The 16383-nt window shown below is 31.7% G+C and overlaps 1 protein-coding gene across 1 annotated transcript in view; it reads right to left on the bottom strand.

Annotated features, from left to right (window-relative positions):
* Positions 1-15404, bottom strand: part of LOC114332413 (perlucin-like) — a 29662-nt gene extending 14258 nt beyond the window's left edge. Inside the window, exon 1 of the mRNA XM_028282212.2 lies at positions 15252-15404. Coding sequence (XP_028138013.1) covers positions 15252-15330 — 79 coding nt within the window. The 5' untranslated portion in view covers positions 15331-15404. The remainder of the gene's footprint in view (positions 1-15251) is intronic.
* Positions 15405-16383: the final 979 nt, after the last annotated feature.

The following is a 16383-nucleotide window of genomic DNA, read 5'->3' as shown; positions in this document are numbered from 1 at the left end:
AATATATGAACAAAGAAAGTTTTTGCTAATAAAAGTGTTATTTCAAAGGATAGAGTAGGTGTTTTTATTTTGCAATAAACAAATTTATTTATTTATATCGAAATGTAATAAAAATTAAAATGTATCAATCATTATCAAAGGTCATTGGAATGCCCAATCAGAGCAAACTATCCGCTGTCCTGCGCGTAGCACCAATAATTAATGTTTATTTAAAAAAATTCCTGAAGCCGTGGTGTTAATCAATTTTAATTTTTCAAAATTGAAAATGAAAGGTACAGTACACTTCTATACGCAAAAAAATTTTCAAGGTGCTATCTGCTTTATTTTCAGTCCTATAACATTTTGAAAAAATGAATTTTTTTTACGAAAGCCGGATTGCAAAATTTATTTTGCAAAATCTATTAAACTGATCTTAATTAAATTTACAGTATTATTTTACTGTATCATAAAGTTTTTCAGTATGAAATACGAAGGTCCTAAATGTAGCATAAATGGTTGAAAAACGTAAAATACGAATACTTGTTTTTGTATGTTTTTTTTTCACAATTATTGCTATTTTGCAACAAGGGTGACTATTTTTTAAATTTTTAACCAATTCTATATTGTAGGAAATTTAATTACGCAACTTTTATATTAGCACAACTTTTCTCGGAAATGAACACTTTTAAAGTTATAATCAAAAAACCAATAAAAAAATCGAATTTTTCCTTAATTTTTTGACATTTCGATTATTTAAACAATGTTCCGGACCTTTTTGAGAGGGAGGATAACTCAAATATTAATATTTGATTTATTTTCAAGCAATTCCTGCAAAAAAATTTGAGTCACCTCTAAACGTCCAAACGTACTAATATTTTTACAGATGGGCCCTGGTCTACTTAGGAATCGCCACATCAATGAGTGTTGTTGTACCGTTAATTTATTCACTAATACGAGATCTGATCTCTTATGTGCTACTGTCTGTTCTGTGAGCACAGTGCGGTCCCAGTATAGCTTATAGTTGCCATTCTCAAGCATACTCTCAGGAGCGTATTGATAATATGGGAGATAGTCCGTTTGGAGAAGTCCCAGTTTGATAGCTATCTGTCGATGGAGGATCTTTCCTACTGAGTCGTGCCGTTCCTTGCATTCAGTTGCAGAAAATGCCTGGAGGCCCCCGGTAATATGTTAAATGATTTATTGGGCTTGACATCTATATCGGAATTTGTCGTTTTGAACCTGAGGGTCTTTGACGATATATTTGAGGTAATTTTTAGTTGGTCTGACCTGATCCTGATTGGCCAGTAATGAACTTTCCGTTTCGGGTAACATCTTTCCTAATGCCAACCAGTAGTTCGACGCTATACAGTGATGAGCGCTCTAATAACCGGCAAAATAGCGCAAAAGATGGAAATCGTATTAAGTTGTGAGGTAAACGGAAATGAAACTAGTTGAAACTCACCCGCAGGGCAAAAGCACACATCGGCACCATATCACTTTTTTGCTTTGACATGTTAGCTATGCGTGTGCCAAATTTCATGTCAATCCAAGCGGTTCTTTAAAATTTACAGCAAAACCGTTAAAGAATGTACTATAGTGAAAAAAAAAACAATTAATTAAAAAATAATAATAAAAAAATAGGTCAGCGAAGATTATGTCGACAATACATTGATGAGTGCGCTAACTACCGACAAAACAGCACAAAAGATGGAAAACGTATTAAGTGAGCTAAAAAGAAATGAAACTAGTCGAGATGAGAAATTTAGAGGTATTAACCTATAAATTTACATTATATTGATTGTTTCCCACCTTTACACGTATCAGAGGAGTATGTCAACTAAACCTGTCACTATAACAGTGGTAGTTATCAAACTCGTCCGATTCGTCTGAAGATGATAAACAATCAATATAATGTAAATTTATAGGTTAATATCTCTAAATTTCTCATCTCGACTAGTTTCGTGTCTTTTTAGCTCACTTAATACGTTTTCCATCTTTTGTGCTGTTTTGCCGGTAGTTAGCACGCTCATCACTGTATTGTCGACATAATCTTCGCTGACCTATTTTTTATTATTATTTTTTTATTAATTGTTTTTTTTTTCACTATAGTACATTCTTTAACGGTTTTGCTGTAAATTTTAAAGAACCGCTTGGATTGACATGAAATTTGGCATACGCATAGCTAACATGTCAAAGAAAAAATATGATATGGTGCCGATTTGTGTGTTTTGCCCTGCGGGTGAGTTTCACCCCATCGGTCCATAAGTCCCGAAATGGATAAACTGACTAACTTTAAGCAACTTTTGGTCTGTAGAGTGTTTTCTCCAAATCAATACTTTTCGAGTTATTTGCAAGTGAATGTTAATTTTTCAACAATATAACCACGTTTTTAGGTTTTTCGCAAATAACTCAAAACGTAAGCATTTTGTCGAAAAAAAATATTCCTAGCAAAACTATAGCCTATAAAATAGTGAAAAAAAAACGCTGTATATATTAGGTCTCTATACCTAGCAAAACAGAGTTATAGCTAATAAAAAATAAGTTCACATTCGAAAAATTCCAAATAGAATAAATCAATGTGAAATATCCAAATAATGAAGCTTTCTTAGAGAAAATATATTACAACTTTTTTAAAGTGTTTAAAAAAGCTTTATTTCTGTTTTTATAAAAAAAATTCTATCATCAAATGTAAGCAAGTGTAAGCTCAAAATAAAGTTGATCCCTTTTGTTTTGGCAAAAAAATATCAGGAAGATAACCCCCCAATTAGTAACTTAAATGAAATTAATCGTTACCGCTTCACAAGTTACTTTACTTATGTTGTTTTTATATGATCTGTAAGTTTCATCGATTCGAAGTGCTTATTTTTGAAAAAATTTGGTTTTAAAATGAAATTTAAAAAAAAATTAATTTTGAAAAAAAATGGTTTTTTTCAAAATAACTTAAAAATCGTTAGAGATACCAAAAATCTTAAACAATAAAAAAAGTCGGCTTTACTTTTCTGAATATTTTGTATTTTTTTTTTGTTTTTTTGTAAGACAAAAATTGGTTAAGATTCGATGTTTATAAATTTGCATACACTCGTGATAAGTGACTCGTTCAAGCCCTTTTAACTACAGGTCTTTAAAAAATAAGGACTTTGAACCGATAAAACTTACAGATCATATGATCAATATATACGCGAGTAAAAAACTTGTAAGGGGTAACAATTAAGTTCATTTGAAATGCTAATTAGGGGGTGATTTTCCCAATTTCTTACCAAAAAAAGGGACCAACTTTATTTTGAGCGTAACTTGTTTACTTTTGATGCTAAATTTTTTTTTTTAAACAATAATAAGCATTTTTTATACACTTTAAAAAACTTACAATGAGTTTTCCCAAAAAAATTCTTCGTTTTTTGGTTATGGCACGTTAAAATATTCGAATTGGAATTTGACGAATATGAACCTATTTTTTATTAGCTATAACTCTGCTTGTACTAGGTGTAGTGACCTAATATACACACTATGTTTTTCACTTTTTTACGTGCAATGTTTTTGATACAAAGTTTTTTTCGACCAAATACTTATTTTCTGAGTTATTTGCGAAAAACCGTCTGAAAACGTGGATATTTTGTAGAAAAATTAACATATTCACTCGGAAATAACTCGAAAGGTATTAACTTGGTAAAAAAACTTTATTGAACAAAAGTTGCTTAGAATTAGTCATTTTATCAACTTCCGGTTTTATTTCGAACATATATTTTTCACCACCAAAAGGGGATGAAAGTCACCCCCAGGGCAAAAGCACACATCGGCACAATATTACTTTTTTTCTTTGACTTGTTGGCTATGTGTATGCCAAATTTCATATTAATCCAAGCGGTTCTTTTAAATTTAGGGGTTTTGCAATATTTTACCTTTAAAGAACGTAATACTACGCTATGGCATAAACCCGATTCAACATCTCGAAAAAAAAAAAACACAGATGGAAAACATATTAGTTGTGAGATAAAAAGGAATGAAACTAGTAGAGGTGGGAGATTTAGCGATAAAAACCTATAAACTTGCATTATATTTGCTGTTTCCCACCTTCAGACGTATCAGAGGAGTATGTGAACTAAAACTGTCACTATTGTAGTGGCAGTTGCCAAACTCGTCCGATACGTCTAGAGGTGGGAAACAATAAGTAAAATGTAAATTTATAGGTTTTTATCGCTAACTGTTCCACCTTTACTAGTTTCATTTCTTTTTATCTCATAACTTAATGTTTTCCATCTTTTGCGTAATTTTGCCGGTTATTAGCTCGCTCATCACTGTATATTAAAAGTCAAAATAATGCTAATAAAGTAATAATAAAAGAAATCAAGCATAGGCACCTAATATTAGTGGAGTCACTGAAGGTTTTCACCTCCGATTTCGTTGAACCTTCATCGATTTTCATAAAAATTGGTGAGTAGTTAAAAGATACTTCAAGGAACAAAGGTGACATGATGCCAACTTGCGCTTTTACCCTGAGGGCGGATGCCACCCCTCCTCGTGGGTGAAATTTTTTTTTATTAAAAATAATACCAGAAATCGATAGAGGGGCAACTTCTAAGCAAAATTTGTTATATAAAGTTATTAACATAAGTCAATACTTTTTGAGTTACTAAATATCAAAGATTTTAATTTTTCTTAAAAAAATGCATGTTTTTCACGTATTACTCAAAAACTATAACATTTTGTGAAAAAGCTTTTATTACCAAAATAAATATAATAAAAAATTGAATACACTCCCCACTTAAAGAACTACACTAATGTTATTTTAAAGTGAGTTATGGGTAATTGATTATATATTTTTTCGACGAGTACTCAAATCAAAGTATTCAAACTTACATAACGGGAAAACGATGCATTTTATATAATATACTGTTATATTTCTATTTGATATAAAAATTAAAATTTGATAATTATAAACAAAATTCACTTTAATATAAAATATTTTTAATTTTCTCAACCTCGGGCATATAAATTTAGAACAACCTGTATACAACAAATTGTTATATTTAATTTTAAGAAGTGATTAGAATAAGCGTACGAAACTCGGAACAATGTGCTTAGATAAACAAAGTGAATGACGCGTACCATTATCGTTCTTCTCGGAAGGTCGATCATTAGCCTATGCTAAATAAAACTCAGTGAAATAGATGATAGTTCATTATCGTTTTTCGCGGAAGGTTTCGATGATTAGCCGATGCTAAATAAGACTTAGTAGAAATAGAGAATAGGTCATTAAAATTTTGTAATTAGTAGAAAGTAATTTTAGAATGGGAATTAACTATTTTTTTTTGAAATCCATTAAGCATATTTAGAAAGTTTAAAAATTGGTTTTGAGGAATACTGCGAATGAGAGTTGGTGGTGGAAGTTTGATTTGTGAATCTGGAAGGGATATTTAGAAAGTAGGGGAATGAATGACAAATAGAGATCAGAATGTTTTGAGCTTGAGAGAAGGGAAGTCGAGTAGTAGACGGTAGTGTACGGAGAGTGAGAAAGCCGGTAGTTCCGTGAGTGTGGAGTATCTATCGTGGAACGAGAAGTAGGCCAGGTCGAGAGTAAAAGAACCTCCTTGAGCCAAGAGTGTCCCGGTAGCTGATAGCAGTTTCGAAAAAGGTAGAACACAGCATCACGACCGAAGCAGGAACGAGAGCTATTCGAGCTAGTTTTTCAAAGGAGTACATTATTGGAAGCCAGGACGAGGTTTGATCGCAGCCAAGGATAGCAGGAACGGGTTTTGTGTGAGGACATTTTCAGTTCACCAGGAAAAGGTCAGTCTCATTTGTTTGGACATGAATGTATGGGTTTTTCGTATTAAATTCCACATAAAAATTGAATAACATAATCAATAATATCAGAAAAGCTTCATCAAACTTAAATAGAGTTGTTGCTAATAACTCCTAATAGTTAAATGTTAATAAAAACTTTCAATTGAAAACCAAAAGAAAATAAGATTCCCATTTGTAAATGTTATGTTTAAGAATAATAAGAAATAGCAAATATTAAGCATTGATTGCCTTTTAAATAAAATAAAAAATATTTTAATTATAATTGTAACCCATATGTGTATTTTTTTTACTCTTTTCTTTTCTATCCCGATTAGGAACCATTAAGAAATATTTAGAAGCCACGAAAGTAAGTAATTAATTTATAATTCGCCCTGAGATTGAAAACATATTGATATGTGATCTGGTTAATTAATTAGATTAGTATTAATACATTGATTAAATTAAGTGACATATAAGAATATTATCTCATATCAATAATCAAGATCACATCAACTGGCGCCCAACGTGGGGCATTGTAAAGTATTTCTAGTGGCAAATTTAAAGGATAGAAAGAGTAAAGCCGGTATTTTAAAATTTATATGCCTGTGGTAAAAAGTGAGATACTTACATTTGATAACATAAAATTTTAGATCTCTTTAGGTACAAATTTTACATAACTGATTTAATATTTTATTTTACGATATTTACATTTGATATATTTATTGACAATTTATAATATTTGGGTAAAAAAAAGTCGTATTGGTAACATACTAGTAAAATTTCATATTTGGCGGGGATAATACTTCTTGAAAACAAATGTCTGTGACAAGAAGCCAAAGCAAGGACAACAAAAAACAAAAAGAACATTCAGACCAAGAAGATATTTTAGACACGACAATCATGGCATCAGAACAGCAAGAATTATCAGGAATAGATAAACTATTACAACTGATGCAACTCCAGTCACAAAAACTGGATGACAATCAAAGAGAAACAAAACAAGCAATGGATGAAGCAAAAAGGAAAATGGATAAAAATCAGGAAGAAACATCAAATGAAATGGATGAAACATCAAAGAAAATGGATAAAGTGGATCAAAAAATGGATGAAACACAACAAAAAATGGATGAAACACAACAAAAACTGGATGACAATCAAAGAGAAACAAAACAAGCAATAGATGAAACAAAAAGAATAATGCAAGAAAATCAGAAGGAAACAAAACAAGCAATAGAAGAGAACAACAAGAAAATGGAGGAACGCATAGGAAAGTATGAAAAGGAAGTAAAAGGATGTTTGACAACAATGAAAAACGAGATGAAAGAACAAGAAATGAAAATCCAAAATAAAATAAAGGAGATAACGAATTGCCAGAAAAAAGAAATGGAAAGTTTGGAAAACAAGTTGCAAAACGCTATTCAAGCAGACATAGAAGAAGTGGAAAGAAAGATTGCGGAAATCAATACTCAACAAAATGTAGGAGAAAGAAGAGAAATGGTTATACATAGCACAGATGACGTGAAGATAAGGTTTGGCGGGGATGTAAGAAGATTACACCCAGTGCCGTTCATAAATAGCCTGAAAAAGAAAATACAGCACATCGGAAATTTCGAAACAGCAAAAGAAACTATCAGAAACCATCTCAAATATGAAGCAAGCCTATGGTTCGATTGCAAAGAAGAAGAATTTGACAGTTGGCAACAATTTGAACAAAAATTTTTGAATTATTTCTGGGGAAAAGTCCAACAATTGGAAATTAACAAGGAATTGCAAAATGGGAAATACAATGATAGGATGGGTATACCAGAAAGGACATATGCATTACAAATTTACTATAACGCAAAACATTTACAATATAATTACTCATCGGAACAATTAGTCGAACTGATTGCAAGACATTTCGAAGAAACGCTGGAAGACCATATCACATTGCAAAACTACAAAGACATAGATAGTTTATGCCAATTCCTACAAATAAGAGAATTACGTGTAAGAGAAACAAAATCAAGAAGGTCGCGAGAAGATTACAGGCCCCGAGAAACACAGGATTACAGAGATAGAAATCAAAATAGGAGGGACTATACAAGACGAGATTTTAATCCCAGAAGGGAAAACGAAAATAGAGACAACGGAAGAGGAAATTATGAACAAAGAAATAGGCAATGGAATGAGGACAGAAATCGAGAATACCAGAATAGAAACACCACACGCTCAAATTAAGAAAACAGAAATAATGGTAGACAAAATGAACAGGGATATCAAGAAAACCGAAACAGATCCGACAGACCAAGAGAAAATAGAAGAGAAGTAAATAATACCCAGACAGATGGATATGACGGAGAGAGACATTATGACGAAAATATAAACAACGATGAGCAACCGGCGTTTTTTCACGACGGCGCTCACTAAAAACCAAAAATCAAACAGGAATCTTTTGTAACCCCAAGGAGTTTATTAAATTGGCAAGAAACAACAAAAAGAAAAATGGAGTTAATTTAAAATTTGTGGATGGATTTATCAACGAGAAACCAATTAAAATTATGATAGACACTGGATCTGAAATAACATTGGTCAACAGAAAACTAATAGAAGAAGTTAACTTAACAAATTTAATTTACAAAATACCTAGGGTAAATTTAGTGGGCGCAAACAAACGGACATTGGCAACTATAAATGAAGGCATACGAGTAATGGTACGACTGGGTAAGAAGATGTATGCACTACAATGTGTAATAATGCCAAACATGTCACATGACATGATAGTAGGAGTTGACGAATTGGCAGAAAAACATGTAGTGATAGATTTTAAAAATAATACGATGAATCTAACAGAAGAAAAAGAAGAAGAACAGGACAAGGAACAGGAGAAACAAAATACGGACGAATCAGGTAAAGAACAAACAGTGGAAATGAATTTGGCAACGAAGCAAGGACAAAGAAGAAAAGGGAGAAAAAGTCAGAAAAAGACAAAAGAAAATGAAACCTGTGGCTCATCAAAAGAAGAGTTGAGCCCAGAAGAAGAAAATTTGAGAGTATCAGAAACAAAGGAAACCTGGGATTCCTCAAAAGAAGAGACGAGCTCAGGAGAAGAAGAAATAAAGCAAAAAAATGAAAGCGAAAAAGATATGATCGAAACAGTGGCATTTGAAGAGGAGGCATATGAAAACGAGGATGCAGAATACACGATAAAAGTATGTGAAAAATCTGAGGAAAAAGACAGAAGATTAATATGGGAAAAAGGGAAAGGCAACATAATAGCCGACACTCTAACACAGGATGAGGACACTGAAAATAAGGAAACAATTACTCTACAGGTGGGACTAATTAGAGTAATACACGAAGAAGGGGTATAAGAAGTAGATTAAAGTAAGGAAATATACAGGGAGTTGGTTTTGCCTCGAGAAAATTTATTTAACAATGCAGATAAATTTTATCGAATACAAGGCGGGGATTTGTTATATTTCTATTTGATATAAAAATTAAAATTTGATAATTATAAACAAAATTCACTTTAATATAAAATATTTTTAATTTTCTCAACCTCGGGCATATAAATTTAGAACAACCTGTATACAACAAATTGTTATATTTAATTTTAAGAAGTGATTAGAATAAGCGTACGAAACTCGGAACAATGTGCTTAGATAAACAAAGTGAATGACGCGTACCATTATCGTTCTTCTCGGAAGGTCGATCATTAGCCTATGCTAAATAAAACTCAGTGAAATAGATGATAGTTCATTATCGTTTTTCGCGGAAGGTTTCGATCATTAGCCGATGCTAAATAAGACTTAGTAGAAATAGAGAATAGGTCATTAAAATTTTGTAATTAGTAGAAAGTAATTTTAGAATGGGAATTAACTATTTTTTTTTTGAAATCCATTAAGCATATTTAGAAAGTTTAAAAATTGGTTTTGAGGAATACTGCGAATGAGAGTTGGTGGTGGAAGTTTGATTTGTGAATCTGGAAGGGATATTTAGAAAGTAGGGGAATGAATGACAAATAGAGATCAGAATGTTTTGAGCTTGAGAGAAGGGAAGTCGAGTAGTAGACGGTAGTGTACGGAGAGTGAGAAAGCCGGTAGTTCCGTGAGTGTGGAGTATCTATCGTGGAACGAGAAGTAGGCCAGGTCGAGAGTAAAAGAACCTCCTTGAGCCAAGAGTGTCCCGGTAGCTGATAGCAGTTTCGAAAAAGGTAGAACACAGCATCACGACCGAAGCAGGAACGAGAGCTATTCGAGCTAGTTTTTCAAAGGAGTACATTATTGGAAGCCAGGACGAGGTTTGATCGCAGCCAAGGATAGCAGGAACGGGTTTTGTGTGAGGACATTTTCAGTTCACCAGGAAAAGGTCAGTCTCATTTGTTTGGACATGAATGTATGGGTTTTTCGTATTAAATTCCACATAAAAATTGAATAACATAATCAATAATATCAGAAAAGCTTCATCAAACTTAAATAGAGTTGTTGCTAATAACTCCTAATAGTTAAATGTTAATAAAAACTTTCAATTGAAAACCAAAAGAAAATAAGATTCCCATTTGTAAATGTTATGTTTAAGAATAATAAGAAATAGCAAATATTAAGCATTGATTGCCTTTTAAATAAAATAAAAAATATTTTAATTATAATTGTAACCCATATGTGTATTTTTTTTACTCTTTTCTTTTCTATCCCGATTAGGAACCATTAAGAAATATTTAGAAGCCACGAAAGTAAGTAATTAATTTATAATTCGCCCTGAGATTGAAAACATATTGATATGTGATCTGGTTAATTAATTAGATTAGTATTAATACATTGATTAAATTAAGTGACATATAAGAATATTATCTCATATCAATAATCAAGATCACATCAATACTTGTTAAGCACTTGTCAAAATACTTCGGAATACCTATCAAATGAGCTCCAGTAGAAGTTAATAGAATCAAAATTAAGCAAGTTATGACGAAAATAAGAGAATTATTTCGATTTTTTTAGGAAAAAGTGAAAAATAAAACATACGCCATTTCCACAATAATTAAAATTTGTAGTAATCCTCACAAGAATTTTTTTAGGTCAACATAGTTAATGATTTCAACAATTTGACCGGTTTAGAATGCATATTTTTGAAAAAAACAGATATAATTTTAAAAAATCAGAATTTTTAAAATAATCGTACTTTTCATTTTCTTTTGATAATAACTCCAAAAATACTCAATATACGTAAAAAGTCATATTTAACTAAATTATATTTTTTTCTGTCCCAAATACTTATTTACTTTACTATTTCCGTAAAGTAAAAAATAACCGAGATAGAAACGTTTAATATTTCAATTTTGCTGCGAGAACCATGTAACAGGGGCCATTTAACCTTTTATTTCTAAAAAAAGTAAGAGGTTTAAAAGACTAATTTTGACGTTTTTTAATAGCTCTTGGAATCAAATTTTAACTAGTTGTTAGGTGAATCGTATATCTTAAAAATTAACGGAGTTATTTACAAAAAAACAATAACATTTTTTGGAAAATTTTTTAAAAGATACACCTTGAACCATTTTTGGTGCATAAATTTTAATGCTATCAACTTGTTCGAGGGCTTATTTGATAGATATTTCTGTGAACTTTGACAAATGTTTAATAAGTTTATGTTATAAAATGCACCATTTTCCCGGTACTTAATCTTCAATACTTAGATTTGGGTACTCCACGAAAGAAATATACATTCAATTACCTATAACTCGCTTTTAGTTAGCATTGTTTTTCTAGTAAGGAGTTTATTTGACTTTTATTATTAGCCCCAATTTTGATAATAATAACTTTTTTGAAAAAACTTATAGTTTTTGAGTTATTTATGAAAAATCGGTTAAAAACATACATTTTTCTCACGAAAAATTAAAATCTTTGATCTTTAATAACTCAAAAAGTTTTGATTTATTTTAATAAAATATAACAAATTTTGCTTATAATTTGTCCCTCTGTCGAATTGTGTGGTTATTTTTAATAAAATAATATTCACCCCCGAGGAGCGGTGGTATCCACCCCCAGGGTAAAAGCGCAAGTTGGCACCATGTCACCTTTGTTCCTTGAGATATCCTCTAACCACTCACCAATTTTCATGCAAATCGATGGAGGTTCAACGAAATCGGAGGTAATAGCTCATATCCACCTTCAGTGGTTGCACTATATTATATCAAAAAAAAACTCAGAAGCAAAACGTACAACCTAATGTAAATGAAGAGCAAACACAAATAATGAAAATCATAAGAAAAAAGACACGGGTGGCCTAATCGAAGGGGAAATAGATAAAAAATTAAAACAGATATGTACAAATAGCTGGGAATAGTAATAAATAACAGAGCAATCACCCAGGACGATCTCAACACCAAACTAGAGAGTATAAGACTCGGTGGCGCCCAAAATCCCGACAGGCCAAAATCCCGACATGCAACAATCCTCACATAAGTAAATATTCCGACCACTACATTTTTAATATTTATTGTTTCCTTTTCAAATGCAATACCAAATCATATATTATGGAGTATTGAAATTGAAAAATTAATTTCTTACTAATAAGTACGGGTACTAATTATTATCTATTTTAGAAGAAAAAATTATTAAACACTGCATTTTATAATATAAAAGCTATACTTACTGAAATGGAAAATTATAAGTGACATGATAATATCTATTAAACTGCTCGTCAAAATTAGGGATATAGAAAATTATGCTGATTTTCATAGTTGATTTTTTCGCGAATAGACGGATTCCGCTATTTCATTATATTTTAGATTTTTCTTTAGTATTTACACAGTTGTGCAAAGGTTTACTCAAACTTATGTTATGTACTTATACCGGGTGGAAGAAAAGAAACGTTTTTCTTATGTTAAGTTTCAGACACCCTTGTAGGGAGAACGAGGTACAAATGTGAGTATACATCAGACCCATATTGTAGTCTTATGTTTTGTGAACATATTGTTGTTTGAATGTTCCTGACATCTTTAGAAACAAAAAAAAAATAGACGGTTTTGTAATTTAACATATGTTTAACCGAAACAAAAGTTTAAGACACCTTGTAGGGAGAAAAAGGCACAAAGGTGAGTATACCTCGATATTATGTTGTAGTCTCATATTTTGTGAATATTTTATTTTTTTAATTTCTCTGATATTTTAATAACAAAGAAACTAGACGGTATTACTCTCTAATATGTGTTTCTATGTTTCACATGTGTGGTGTGGCGCAAGTCGTCAGTTAAAACACATATTAAAGAGTAACACCGTCTAGTTTCTTTGTTATTAAAGATATCAGAGAAATTAAAAAAATAAAATATTCACAAAATATGAGACTACAACATAATATCGAGGTATACTAACCCTTGTAGTCCTGTCGCCAGTGGGGGTACAACAGCGTCCTTAATTCAGATGGACTTACCCAAGTTTTTTTATGTATTTTGACCCGTAGAACACGAATTTTTTGGGTAACAGTCGATCCGGATGTCAATAAGATTGTTATAAACAAAGAACTTGAGGAATCACATAAAAGCGATTTTTCTTAAAACAAAACTTTTTTTATACTTTTTGGGTCATTCTAAGTAAGAAATATTTTTACAAGTTTTTTCGTAGGATGCATAGTTTTCGACATAAACGCGGTTGAACTTTTAAAAAAATCGAAAATTTGCAATTTTTGAACCCGAATAACTTTTGATTGAAAAATAAAATAGCAATTCTGCTTACCGCATTTGAAAGTTCAAGTCAAATTCTATCGGTTTTGATTACTTTCATTGCTAAAAATTAATTTTTTTATTGTTAAACAAAGCTATAAACACATAGTGATTGAATGATTTTTTCAATGCATTTTCCATTTGAAATCGAACGAGTAGGCACATACAGACAATTTATACGTAGATTACGTACATTAAAACGCATGCATTGGCACGGGGAACACTATGTGTTTATGGCTTTGTTTAATAAATAAAAATTTAATTTTTAGCAATGCAAATAATCAAAACCGATAGAATTTGACTTGAACTTTCAAATGCAGTGAGCAGAATTGCTGTTTTATTTTTTAGTCAAAAGTTATTCGGGTTCAAAAATTGCACTTTTTCGATTTTTTGAAAGTTCAATCGCGTTTATCTCTAAAACTATGCATCCTACGAAAAAACTTGTAAAACTGAGAATCACCCAAAAAATACAAAAAAATGTTTTGTTTTGCGAAAAATCTCTGTTATGTAGTTAATCAAGTTCTTTGTTTATAACAAACTTATCGACATCCGGATCAACTGTTACCCAAAAAATTCGTGTTTTACGGGTCAAAATACATAAAAAAAATTGGGTAAGTCCATCTGAATTGAAGAGAACGTTGTACCCCCCTGGCGACAGGACTATTGTGCCCTTTTCTCAATACAAGGTGTCTCAAACTTTTGTTTCGGTTAAAACACATGGTAAGTTTCAAAACCGTCTATTTTTTTTGTTTCTAAAGATATCAGGAACATTCAAAAAAAAATTTTCACAAAACATAAGACTACAATACGATTTTGATGTATACTCACATTTGTACCTGGTCCTCCCTACAGGGCATCTCAAACTTAACATAAGAAAAACATTTCTTTTCTTCCAAACGGTATAAGTACAAAAAAAAGTTTGAGTGAACCATTACATAACTGTGTAAATAATAAAGAAAAATCTAAAATAATAAAAAAAATAGGCGGAATCCGTTAACCTCTTTACGAATAAATCTGCTATGAAAATTCAGCAGAATTTTCTATATCCCTAACTTTTGACGAGCAGTTTATATGAAAGTTAACTTGAATTCAGGATCTGATTATACATATATTATGAGACTATATGTTGGCAAAAAAAATAATTTAATTCATATTCCCATGTTGGAAATTTTATTTAGAAAATTAGTTCATATTAAATGGTAAATACTTTTGTTTAGTAACACAAAATAAAAACAGATGGCCATAAACAAAAAACAAGAAATAAATGTTTGTTAAAAAGAAACTTTCAAACCTCTCGGGATTCTGGCCTGTCGGGATTTTGGCCTGTCGGGATTCTGGCGTGTCGGGATTTTGGCTGTCGGTATTTTGGGGTAGACCCAAGAAAACTATCCCAGGCACTAAATAGAGGATTCCTAAATAGTAATATTTACGAAAGAATATATGGGCTAACATTATTAAACAGAGCAGAAAACTGAATCTTCAACCACAGACAGAGTAGGATTCAAGGAGCAGAAATGAAATATGTACATCAAAAAAACGATAGAGACAAGAAGGACAGACACAATCAAAAATTAACACGAATAGACACTGTTCATTGTACAGTAGCAGGCAAATCCAAAGAGTCTGGGAAGCTAAACCAATAGGGAAAAACGGAAAAGGCAGAATAATAAACGCGTGGAACAACGACACGAAAAAGTCAGGAATAATGGGAAAATTTATCAAAAATATATAAAAAAAATAATAGAATCAACAATGATGTGCATTTTATGTATGCTTATTTATGTAAAGTTACCTTTTAAACCTTGAAAGATTAGAGCTTTACTTTCAAAAATTGTTAAGCACAGGCACAAAGCTACCAAAGTATTCTTCATTTTAATAAATCAAGTAGAACACTGTCATACAATATTACCCACAAAGATCACATTTTATGCCTTTTATATTTTTCAAAAATGATAAATTGGTGGTTAGATAGGAACCGTTTTTGCGTAAATTATAAAAATATAACGTTATCAAAAACAGAAAAATCGACAAAATTCACACAGCTTGTTTGTACAATGTTATCTTTTGGAAAGTTCGCAAATCCAAATATATATCAGTAAAGCGATAATTTTAAGCGTTCTATTAAAAGACATGAAACAAGTATGAATAATGCTATTGACCTATGGCCATCTCTAAGGAGTAAGGCCTAAAAGGAAATAAAACGTTTCTTCTCCTATATAATATGTCTGATGAGATCATCATGGCAATCTTGATCTTATCCGCAGCAGACCGGAAAAGCTGTACAGATGTTGTATTGAACCAGGTTCTGAGGTCCTTTAACCAGGATGTTCTTTTTCTTCCTGGACCTCGCTTTCCAAATATTTTTCCTTGCAGGATGGATTGTTGTAGCAGGACATTTCTAGAATCTAACTTTCGAGATTTAATGAGGGTCAGTACCTCTCGGTTCTTCTATAATCTTCTGAGAAGCTCCTCATTTGTAAACCGGTCAATCCACGGGATTTTAGCATTCTCCTATATAGCCACATATCAAAGGTTTCCAGTTATCTGCAGATATTAGATGAAGCAACGAAGCATTAAACCTAGGAATTTTGTGCAGTAAGATGAATCGTCATGCAACTTTTTGCATTCGATTAGAGAGAGTGTCAGGCAACTTTGTGAACTAAATTCATTTAGGGCAAAAATTTTTGTGCATAAGAAAATGCATTTTAAAAGTGCATCTCGAAGAGGTGAAAATGAAAAATTTAGAACTTGGGCAATATTGATGGAAATGAGTTGAATTTTTATAATTGGAGATTTTGGGGATCTCTGAGCACGAATTTCATATCGGCGATGGTCTCCAAGGTACCTGGTGCCCACGGTGGAACTCGTCGTCTGGAATATTATGTTATCATTATTCCAAATCATTTAAAACCATTACGCGGGGG

This window comes from Diabrotica virgifera, chromosome 9 (genome assembly GCF_917563875.1).
Source record: "Diabrotica virgifera virgifera chromosome 9, PGI_DIABVI_V3a".
Taxonomy (NCBI): Eukaryota; Metazoa; Arthropoda; class Insecta; order Coleoptera; family Chrysomelidae; genus Diabrotica; species Diabrotica virgifera.
Note: the sequence above shows the minus strand (reverse complement) of the source record. Positions and strands in the feature narration are given on the sequence as shown.